The following is a 12,556-nucleotide window of genomic DNA, read 5'->3' on the forward strand; positions in this document are numbered from 1 at the left end:
AATGATTAACTCTGTCAATAGCTTTTTCACTGGCTTTTAGGCAGTACAACAAGAGGGAGTGAACAGAAGAATGCATAAAGGGGAGGAATATTTAAAAAATATATACCCGAAAGTAAATGTACTCACGGCTAAAATGGGACTCCAGTTTTACCGTTCCTGTGAGGAGTTAACTTAATTTTACAATCATAAGAAGTAAGAAAGTGTAAAAAAAATACAGTACATGCAGTTCAAATCACTTTGTGCTAACTGTGCCGAGTGTTGGGAGCGTTACAAAATAATGACGACGTTACTAACATCGATATTAGTTTCCAGTAACGTGTAATCTAATCACTACTTCAAACGTTACAAAGCAGGTACTGACAATTATTATGCACTGATGTCTGTGTCAATTATCTGGAGGCCGCTTCAATCGCCAGTGTTCATTATTACTAGCACAATTTGACAGAATGCTAGATTGCTCCCAAACAAATTATGGCTACTCACTCAGGAAAACACTGCCTACTAGCATTTTGGTAGAAAATTGCAAGCCGTCAATCTCGTAAAACATCTCAACAGCACATGCCACTACGGAGCTGAATACGAATGTGTCTGCATATTTATAAAAAATTTTTAAACAATCACTTTTCCAGGTAACTAATTATATTAATGAAGGTGTTATTTCCTAACTATTTGAATTTTATTTTCTATAAGTAATTTGCGCAGCTCTGATTAATGCTGTCATCATTAAAGTTAATAATAGTTAGTGTTTCATTGATTTTGCATCCTGGTATCAAAAGTGGACAACCCATTATTAAAAAAATATTTCTTTAACGTTTTAATCTGATTATTTCCTGTGAAAAATGTATTCTAAATGAAGGATGTCCTGATCAGGGTTTTATGCTGCCGATTCCGATATTGATCGGTGGATACCAATACTGATACCGATCAAATGGAATAACTGTAAATTTTATAATTGATTAATGGCAGTGCTTCTCAAATTTTTTCTGTTGAGCCACTCCTGGGAAGAAGAAAATATTTTGCACCTCCCCTCACTTCCACCGCGATTATAAATAGTTTAATTTGTCTAAAAAATTTCTATAAGCACACCTCTGCATTACATTGTATCCTTGTTAACATTAAACAAAACACCGTAAGTCACAGTGAAGTCAAACGCTACATACGCTTCGTCTTATATTAGTACGGCAAAAAAAACATGTTTCCCGAGGTCAAATAAAATAAAATGAATAAAACGGAAAGACTCCGCCTCCATGCGTGTGCCATGGCTGTTTCGCATCCAGTGGAAAGCCGAGGCCCCATTAAAGACATGCCTACAGAGGTGACGACAACGGTAGTGAAACTGGAGAGACAATGCGTAACGCGGGAATCAGAAATAAGAAAGTTAGGGTTAGGTTTTGGGATTTTGTTGGGGGTAGGGTTATGGTTAGAGTTGCAGACAAGTAGCCGAGAAAGCAATACATTCAACAACCGAAATCATAACAACTATAATGCCTTGCATCAGCCATCTTGGATCCCGTTACAAATCCAGTGTCCATTCTTGTGTTCATTGCCACTGTGGGCATGTCTTTAAGACACGGTTCACTTCTGTTGTTGTCACCCCTGTGTAGAGTGGGCGTGACTTTAAGTGTCTGCGCAACTTTGAGTGTCTGCAGCAAGACCCTTCTCCAAAAAGTTCCAATGGCAACTTCCAACTTTTTATTGTTTTTATACTCATTGCTTTCCAAAGAGCCCAAATAGCCAAGATACATTGAAAATGTAACAAAACTTTGGGTTTTAGGAGGCCAAACTAGATTCTTATTCTGATTCAGTACATACAATAGTTTTATCAAAACTAAGGATAAATGAACAGAATCCAAAACTACTATCTACTACTCATTTAAATAATTATTTTTTGCCCTCAAAATCCTTCTTTGTCCAGAGAATTGATCCCTGAGTTTGTAAACATTAACAAAAACTCCCAAAAATGATTTTGTTAAAATGTAAATATTTATCTAAATCACTCTAAAATCTACAGTACATTGGAACATCTGCCCTCCCCATATGTGTTGTGTGTGCATGGTAGACAACCAACACACCAGCAGAGCACAACAATGGTTGTCCTCTTTCTAGTCTAAACTAATTACTGATAATCTACTTGTTAGTTTCCTGTTAATATCTGCTGTAACGTGTTTCTATCTACACTTCTTAAAGTTGACTAAGTTTAGTGTTGTTTTTAGCTAACTTAGTAATTAGCATACCAGCTCCTGACTTATTCTTACTCATGTGTGACTCGTCCTTCAGTGATAACGATACATGATAACAAAACATAACATACTACACTGCAAAAACTGAAATCTAAGTAAGATTAAATATCTCAAATAAGGGTGCTATTTGCTTATTTTCTGTCTGATAAGATAAATCTTCTCATTAAGCAGATTTTATGTTAGAGTGTTTTACTCGTTTTAAGTGTTTTGGTCCTAAATTATCTCAGTAAGATATTACAGCTTGTTGTTGAGATTGTATGACCTATATTGAGTAAAACATGCTTGAAACTAGAATATCAACTGATGCAAAGCTGTGTCATTAACACTCACAAGTATAAAACTACTTCTTTAAAGTAATAATTTCTTATTTCAAGCATGAAATAAGAAATATCATTATGTCAAGATAATGGCACTATCCATCCATCCATCCATTTTCTACCGCTTATTCCCTTTGGGGTCGCGGGGGGTGCTGGAGCCTATCTCAGCTACAATCGGGCGGAAGGCGGGGTACACCCTGGACAAGTCGCCCCCTCATCGCAGGGCCAACACAGATAGACAGACAACATTCACACTCACATTCACACACTAGGGCCAATTTAGTGTTGCCAATCAACCTATCCCCAATTTAAGAATATTTTTCAACATATTGAGCAAAAAGGTCTAAAAAAAATTTCAACCAAGAAAAGTGCACTTGTTATTAGTGAGAATATACTTATTTTAAGGTATTTTTGGGTTCATTGAGGTTAGCTCATTTTACTTGTTTTGGAAAGTCTTATCAAGCCGAATTTTCTTGTTCTATTGGCAGATAATTTTGCTTAGTTCAAGTAAAATACCCCTAATTTTGTTTTTGTTTTTCCTTGTTTTTGAACACTGACTTTTTGCAGTGGAAGAAATGCAGTTTATTTGCCGGTCGATCAGTTTTGATGCATCCCTGTTCTAAAACAATCTGAGGTAAACCTTAGAAGTTCTAATATGAACAGAAATGTATTTTTGATTTCAACCTTCAGTGGAAACAGTCCCGCCGCTCTTTATGTTGGGTTTGATTTGTTCTGCCGGCCTCCTCTCATCGCAGTCAGCTCGTTGTTTCCATTTTTTCAACCAACTAACAAAATATGAGGAGCGTTATTTTCCACTCCTACAATACATCTGGAGGGGTAGATTCATGATGGTCGACCTACCTGTGCAACTTGTTTACTTGGAGAGAATTCCCAATCAGTTGAGCAGCACACTGAGGACTGTACTTGTCCGTCCACAGCACATTGTCACAGCCAGTATCTACAGTAGACCACATGATATCTCATAGACGTAAACACTAACCATGGGATTTATCACAAATAGATGTACCGTTTTGGTTGACATCCCTTGGTTGGTTAATTTCTGCGTGACTTGGTTTATGTTCGGCGACAACCTGCTGCTTGAGTTTCCGAGTGCGACTCAGTCTGCTCACTCTGGGCTCAGTCGTCTCCATGGCAACGCAACTTCCTACGGCAGTCACGTTCTTAGATCTCAGGCGTTTGGAGGCCTTCTCACAGCTCTCCAACTCTTGTTTCCTCTTCTCATCTGAATGTCGACAAATACAATTCAAATGGTTCTCTCCTTTCACGCTCACATTAAAGCAGACATTGCATTATATCTTCTCCAAGGGAAATGCTTGGATAGAACTTACAAGCTGCGACACAGACGACTCTAAAGTATATCATATAAAGTTTAAATTCTATCGTACCAAACCTTTAGAGTATTAGAAGTTGCAAACAAAAATAAATCTAAAACATCTGGTTATAATGTAATTGATATGAAAATCATTTTGAAAAAGTCCTCAAGGGAATATCAGAACCCTTAATGTACATAAGAAACTTATCATTTCAAACATGAAAATTTACAGAGAAAAATAAGTAATAAATTAAGCTGAAGTAATTCTGATAGGAGACAAACATCGATTTACAAATTAAAAGACCCGTTTCAATACTCCCACTATCCAATTTTGTATATAAAAAAAGGTTTAAATGCAGATTAGACAAATTCCCAAGGAAATATACTGTAAATGACTGTCAACTAGTTAAAATGGATACAGAGCAAATATCTCAACATCGATGGAACTATTTGAAATAACTGTAGGAATTACTAGGGCAATAGATTGTAAACAATGTGCAGCTGCATTATTTATAGATACAGCGAGATGTAAATATAAATTGTTTCTTCACTGTCACACTAAAAATAAATCGCTGCAACGTCCCAATTCAAATTGTTCATGATAATGAGCCAGTCAATAGATTTGGTTTGTTCGTGAATGTCACAACTCTCTAGTCGTTTGATCAAATTTGATACCCTGGATGGGTCAAATGCAGAGGTTAATTTCACCACATCTAGTGTGTGTGTGTGTGTGACTATCAGTGGTACTTTAATTTAACTTAATATCTAATAATGCAGAACAAATTGATTTAAATAAACGACTAAGAGTCAACAGAAGAAACTTAATATAGAGTTATTACTTTTTATCTCTTCCACAATGTTATTCCTCTCTCCTACAGCGTCTAATTAATTATGCAAATGAGGCGATGACATCATCTACTGACTTCGAACGAGTTTTAAGAAAGCCAATAGCTACTTTTCTTACTGAGGAGTTGGCAACACTACTCCTTTTTGGACATGTTGAAATGTCTAAGTCAGGGGCCATTTTCGGCCCGCTGGCCATTTTTTAACGGCCCGCTGCACATTCTAAATATTACTATTAAAAAAAACTAAAACCTAAAAAAGTGGAATAAAAATGCAAACAAATTAAATGTAACCAGAAAAAGTTGCAATGTTGACTAATAACACAAAGCTGCAATGCAGGCTTTTTTTTTCTTTTTTCTTTGAAGCTGTCATTGCTCTAAAAATCCTAATGAATCAAAATCAGTGAATTATTGACCTAGATTTAATTTTTAAAAATTCCACTTTGGAAACATTTTTTGGGGAAAATATTGCACATTTTGTGTGTTTGCCATAAAAAAAAACAACGTTTCCAATGATAAAAAGCGCATAAAACAAAAAATATAAGCGACAGAAGTCTTAATTTGCTCTTTAGATTTTAGCATTGAAACTAGTAGAAAAAAAACTGACTTACAGTATTTTTAATACTTATGACATGAGTGATGCCCCTTTGGATACCCAATAAAATGTATTACTTATGAGTGATGCCCCTTTGGATCCCCAATAAAGTTAGTGGGACTTTTTTTTTTTAAATATCATTGCTCAAAAAATAATATTGAATCAATGATGTTATGAATTATAGATCTATTTAAGGCTCCAATTACTCCACAGGAAATATTCCTCTTTGAAATTTTTGGGAGGGAAAATATTGCACATTTTGTTTTTGCCATAAAAAATAGGGTTTTGACAAAATATACACATACATATATTTATATATATATATATATATATATATATTTATTTTTTTTATTATTATTTTTTTTTCCCCCAAGATGGCGCCGCTGTTGTGGCTGCTGTTGGCAGGAGCTCTGTGCACAAGGGACAAGCGGTAGAAAATGGATGGATACCACAGTGGTCGGGCTCATCTCCAGGGGTGACGAGGCTGCCTACAGAGAGGAGGTCCTGAAGCTGACGGCCTGGTCTTCGGAGAACAACCTCGCTCTCAACACCAGCAAGACCAGAGAGATCATCGTCGACTTCAGGAGGAGCAGCACCGACCCTGCCCCCCTCTACATCAACGGCGAGCGTGTAGAGAGGGTCCACACCTTCAGGTACCTTGGAGTCCACATCTCTAATGACTTCTCCTGGACAGTCAACACCACATCAATCATCAAGAAGGCTCAGCAGCGGCTACACTTCCTTAGAGTCCTCGGGAAGTACAACCTGAAGCCTGACCTGCTGCTGACCTTCTACCGCTCGTCCATCGAGAGCCTGCTGACCTACTGTATTACGGTATGGTACGGCAGCTGCACTGCAGTAGACAGGGAGAAGCTGCAAAGAGTGGTCAAGACGGCTCAGAAGATCATCGGCCGCCCTCTCCCCTCTCTGACGGACATCTACACCTCCCGCTGCCTCAACAGAGCCAGTGCCATCATCAAGGACAGCACCCACCCTGGCTCTGACCTGTTCCACCTGCTGCCCTCTGGGAAGCGCTACAGGTGCATTAAAACCAAAACAAACAGGCTAAAGAACAGCTTCTTCCCCAGGGCCATAACCATCCTGAACGGACTGCCCCATTGTCCCTCATAACTGCCTTCTCTTCGGTGCAATAACCCATTCCACCAACCACCCTGTTTTTGTTTTTGTTTTTTTCATGTATATATTCATTTCACACCATATTCATTGCACTTCTACATTTTTTATATTTTTATATATTTGCACATTGTTTTTCTAGCATGCACACATCGCACTGTATGGAATGGCCTCAATCTCGTTACCTTGCGTAATGACAATAAAGCTGATTCTGATTCTGATTCTGATTCTAAAGACTTAATTTAGAGTTATTTGGTTAGGGTCAGGGTTAGGGTTATAATAAGGCCATGCCAAATAAGGCATTAATAAGTACTTAATAATGACTAGTTAAGAGCCAATATGTTACTAATTTGCATGTAAATAAGCAACTAATTAATGGTGAATATGTTCCCCATACTAAAGTGTTACCATGTTTTTTTACTGGTGCATGAAATGAACCGTGCATGAACATCACCTCGTTCAAACAACAAAACCAACACAGTGCATAAACTCACAACAAATTACACACCTGCAAATCAGTCTGACTTCTGCTGTTGCCGTATCCGTAATACGCCGATAGGGAGAAGTTTTTATTTACACGATGAGTTGGGTGTGTTTTGACCTACGCCGAACCCCTGAGGCCGACTCGCCGAACCCAGGTTAAGAACCACTGCTCTAAAGGTTATAAAAAAAAATCTATATATTACATTGTATTGGTTTTAAGAATGAAACATATCAAAATGTTTTCAGTGTGCAGCACTCAGTGGGAAAAGTTTAAACATCCCAGGTCTAAGTGCATGTGTGGTTGTTTATTGTGCTATACATTTTTAATAAGGTCCTGAGTAGTCCTGAGTTCAATCCCGGGCTCGGGATCTTTAAGTGTGGAGTTTGCATGTTCCCCCCGTGACTGCGTGGGTTCCCTCCGGGTACTCCAGCTTCCTCCCACCACCAAAAACATGCACCTGGGGATAGGTTAATTGGCAACACTAAATTGGCCCTAGTGTGTGAATGTGAGTGTGAATGTTGTCTGTCTATCTGTGTTGGCCCGGTGTCCCACCCCCGTCTCCATTGTGAATTCCTTCCGTTTCTTGGGCACCACCATCACCCAAGACCTCAAGTGGGAGCCAACCATCAGCTCCCTCATCAAGAAGGCCCAGCAGAGGATGCACTTCCTGCGGCAGCTGAGAAAACTTAAGGTGCCGACCGAGATGCTGGTGCAGTTTTACTCAGCCATCATCGAGTCCATCCTCACCTCCTCCATCACCGTGTGGTTCCCCGGCGCCACAGTCCAGGATAAGCATCGACTGCAGCGCATGGTACGAGCTGCTGAGAAGGTGATTGGCTGCAAACTCCCATCCCTCCAGGACCTGTTCTCCTCCAGGACCAGGAGGCGCGTGGGTCGGATCACAGCTGACTCTTCTCACCCTGGACACAAACTATTCTCCCCTCTCCCCTCAGGCAGGAGATTACGGTCCATCCAGACCCACACCTCCCGCCACCTGAACAGTTTTTTCCCCTCGGCCATCAGGCACTTGAACAATAACTCCGAACAGTAGCTCCTTTGAATTCCTTCTAAGTCTATAACAAGATCTGATAGCTCAGTTACAGCTCTTGTTATTACCAAATCTGTGTTGTATGTGTTTTATGTTGCACGATTGCACCAAGAAAAATTCCTAGTTTGTGAACCCGTTCTCAAACAATGGCAAAAAAACTATTCTGATTCTGATGAGGTGGCGACTTGTCCAGGGTGTACCCCGCCTTCCGCCCAAATGCAGCTGAGATAGGCACCAGCACCTCCCGCGACCCCAAAAGGGACAAGCGGTAGACAATGGATGGATGGATTGTATTGAAGATAGCAGTGACGTGCGGTCACTGGAGGCAGGTGAGGCGGAGCAATCATGGAAAGAAAAAAAATGTAAAAAGAAAAAAAATCTATTAAATTGTTATATGTATTCAGTGATTATACTATAAAGTTAATTTCCATTTAACTTCATCAGTTTTGGATTATTTTTATTCGAAATGGCTGAATTTTCACATTTGCCGTTCAAATACTGAGAAGAGACGGTGCGGTGATCAGCAGCCAGTTGAGGCACGTCACTCAGTTGTGCCTCAACATGGATTGCGCAATGACTCGGCTAACTGCTGGCCTGCTGTGCAGTGAGACTGTATTGCTATATGAATTATATTATACATTTCCATAGTTTAGTTAGCTGAGGTATTTAATGTACAGTGTATTTTGTCAACAACTGTATGTGTGTAAAGTATTTCTTGTGCTGAGCAATCATAAAACTGCTGCGAAGACGCACTGTGTGAGGCTCGCGTAATCTCGCCTCCTGGTGCCGGTTAATGCACCCCCGCCGCAGAATGCACCCCCCGACGAAGGCACCCCCCGACGAAGGCACCCCCCGACGAAGGCACCACACCAACCAAAGCCCACACCCAAACCCTCCACGTGCAAGACCGAATCCACCCAAAAAAAAGTCACTTAACCAGAAGCCAAAAAGTGCAAAAACATCAATGCTCGTGCCGGAGGAACATGAACGACTGCAGGGACACAACATTAGGTACACCTGCAGACTGCAGCACGGATTTCATATTTCATTCATTCACAACTCCTCCAACACGAACACCACTGTTCCCGCACTTATAAGTAAAGGTAAGACCATAATAAATGTGATTTTTTTGTGTGCTACAGTTTGTATGTGTAAAGTTAAAGTTAAGTTAAAGTACCAATGATTGTCACACACACACTAGGTGTGGTGAAATTTGTCCTTTGCATTTGACCCATCCCTTGATCACCCCCTGGGAGGTGAGGGGAGCAGTGGGCAGCAGCGGCGCCGAGCCCGGGAATAATTTTTGGTGATTTAACCCCCAATTCCAACCCTTGATGCTGAGTGCCAAGCAGGGAAGAATGCTGGTATGAGCTTTTAAACATAACCCGTTAACTGCTGCCAATCAAATGGTGAATAAGATACTCTTTAGGGTTCATATGTTTGTAAATCTGACTGTGATGAAGTCAGTGCCTCACCAGTCATGAACGTCACTGGAAGATAGTGTACACTGTAAAATAGATTCCCAAGCCGAGTCAAACGACATGACTGTACTTACTTTTGTGAAACCTGCAAATGAATCAAACCACTTTAAAGCTGTTACCTGTTCGTCCATAATCTTCTAGCCTCTCCCTGGCTTTCCTCTGCAGGGTTGCGAACACAGTCTGCACCGGGAATGTGGGGCTGGACGCTTGGATGTCCTTCAAACAACTGTGCAGAGATGATGAAGGTAAACATGCTAATTTCTGCCTCACTCCTGTAACATCTTCACTGTGAGGAGGACGTCCATCACTGTTACTGACTAACGTTGTTGCGACTTTAACCTCGTCGTTGGTGCTCCTGTCACGTTCGGTCAAGTATGCTTCTTCCTTTGACGGACATGCTAATACACTATTAACCGATGTCGCGCCGACTAAAACTAACGAAATAGGCTCGACTCTTTCAGTTCGCTCTTCATGACCACACAAACTATTCCGGAGACTCCTTTTAGTTCGTTTCAGTTTGTTTGGCATTGCCAAAAAAAAAAATCCAAAACGTCAACAGCTGCTGTGAATAAGCAGTTTGAACATGGCGCCCTTGTGTTGTTGAACATACTGCTTCCGTCTTGTTGAACATGCTGCTTCCATAGACATCTTATAAGTAGACGCAGCATTGGCTGCTGTGACGCAAGAAATTGGGCCGCCATCTTGAAGTGGTGATGAGGAGCCGGTGTTGTACCGAAATCTGTTACCCATCGGAATTTGTAACTCCAGGGGGCGATGTTCCCATGGCGTTTGTTTGATGGTTAAACGGCAAACCCAAAGAGGAGGAGAAGAAGAACGCTTGCGTAAATGGCGTAAACTATCCTTAATTCTGGAAATCAATGATTTACTTTCCTTATAGTATGAGTCCATTGTATCAGCTGTTGATTCTCTCTCACACACATACATTTTCCAATACAGACAAGGCTATACATGTATATGTGTAATTTATTAATGCTGAAATTCTGACAACTGACGTTTCAGCATTAAGGATAGTTTACGCCATTTACGCAAGCGTTCTTCTTCTCCTCCTCTTTGGGCTTGCCGTTTAACCATCAAACAAACGTCATGGGAACATCGCCCCCTGGAGTTACAAATTCCGATGGGTAACAGATTTCGGTACAACACCTGTGAGCAGCCTAAACTGACAGTTGACAGGTAGAAAACAAAGATGGTTTAGCGTTTTCCTGCTCAAATGAGCAGGCTGTTGAAAATAGGAATCGGGGGATTACTTTTCACAAGTAAGATTTAACATTAACGTACTTTGATTGATTGATTGAAACTTTTATTAGTAGATTGCACAGTACAGTACATATTCCGTACAAATGACCACTAAATGGTATCACCCGAATAAGTTTTTCAACTTGTTTAAGTCGGGGTCCACGTTAATCTATTCATGGTAATTGATTGGTTGTATTTTGTGAAAATAATATTACCACAGAGTTGAGAAGGAGCAAAGATTGATTTATTGAGACTTTTATTAGTAGATTGCACAGTACAGTACATCTTCCGTACAATTCACCACTAAATGGTAACACCGAATACATTTTTCAACTTGTTTAATAGTACTGAAATTGTAGCCGCTAGCATACCATGAATTGATTAACGCGGACCCCGACTTAAACAAGTTGAAAAACGTATTCGGGTGTTACCATTTAGTGGTCAATTGTACGGAATATGTACTGTACTGTGCAACCTACTAATAAAAGTTTCAATCAATCAATTAAAGCAAACAAGAGTATGACCATAATAGAATTGCTTGTCAATGAAATTAATTACATTTAAAAATGTCATACTTGAATAACATAAAGTTGAAATAAATGATTGTGACACCTAAAACAAAATTCACCAGCCGCCACTGATTATGATGCATTCTCATTTTAGGCAAAGTATTAGACAATACTTTCTTAACAGTATAATTGTAGCCAGGAATAAGTCTTCAAGTAACAATATTCAAATACTACGTTGTTGGGTAAAACAGAACTTGGTTTTATTCTAAATCCAGTGAAACAGATTGGTGGTTTTAGCTGATATAAAAACTTTCAGGTGTTTATATATGTTCATGTTGAAGTATTTGGCAGACGATTTTATCCAAAGTGACATACATAAAAAAATAACATATAAAGCAATCACTGTAAACATGATCATTTACGGGAAGAATGTAATACAAAATATCAATACAAAGTGTCAGGACAGAATAAACTCTCTGCTGTTGCAGCAACAGAGATACAGTCTATAAGTCCCTAAGATATATAGATATCTAATGTATTCATACATTGTTTATGTAGGATATACGCATGTATATATAACCTAATCATATTATTCTTAAATTTAAAAATAGCTGACCGTTTTTTTCCCCCTTCTCTGGGATTATATTCCCAGTTTTGATCTCGGACGTCTGGTCACTTATAGCATATAAGAATATTCTATTACTGTTAAGCAAACTATGAATAATAAAACACGCCTAAACATGTGTCCTTTTATCATACCTACACGTATGACAAAAAAACTGCGTGAAAATCAGTGGTATTCAGTGAGGTAAGATGAATTAAATGCGCTGACAGTTCATTGCTCCTGCCAAATGAATTGCACTGAGTGGAGTGGGTCACCACTCCAAGATGGCGGCCCCGCGTCTCGTCAGCGCCAGTAGGCAGTAGCGCTCGATGCTGCGTACCCTTATAAGATGTCTATGGCTGCTTCCGTCTTGTTGGCATTCGTTTCAACTGTAACGTTTCGAACTTTTATCCACTCGAAATATAAATTTACTCTAAATAAATGTATTAAGGTACAAATATAAATGATAATTACCAACTTAATACTTTTGATAATGTTAGAATTTTGGCTGTGCAGCATAAAATCGGCAGCAGCACAAAGTAGCATTTGGTGTACTAGCGCCATCTACTTTTGTGGAGAAGAACGTCACTTTAGAGAGGTATTCAACTTTTTATTCTTAAAAGGCAATAGTCTTATACTGTACTACAAGTACACTGGAGCTTTGTTTTTATCATACTCATGAACGTCATTTATTTATTTATCTGTTAAGAAA

General features: G+C 39.5%; 1 protein-coding gene across 1 annotated transcript in view; it reads right to left on the minus strand.

The window, feature by feature from the left end:
- Positions 1 to 10,143, minus strand: part of atad5b (ATPase family AAA domain containing 5b) — a 24,718-nt gene extending 14,575 nt beyond the window's left edge. Inside the window, 5 exon segments of the mRNA XM_061984674.1 lie at positions 127 to 156; positions 3,242 to 3,342; positions 3,419 to 3,515; positions 3,585 to 3,800; positions 9,594 to 10,143. Coding sequence (XP_061840658.1) covers positions 127 to 156; positions 3,242 to 3,342; positions 3,419 to 3,515; positions 3,585 to 3,800; positions 9,594 to 10,002 — 853 coding nt within the window. The 5' untranslated portion in view covers positions 10,003 to 10,143.
- Between the last annotated feature and the right edge of the window lie 2,413 nt (positions 10,144 to 12,556).

This window comes from Nerophis lumbriciformis, linkage group LG25 (assembly GCF_033978685.3).
Source record: "Nerophis lumbriciformis linkage group LG25, RoL_Nlum_v2.1, whole genome shotgun sequence".
Taxonomy (NCBI): domain Eukaryota; kingdom Metazoa; phylum Chordata; class Actinopteri; order Syngnathiformes; family Syngnathidae; genus Nerophis; species Nerophis lumbriciformis.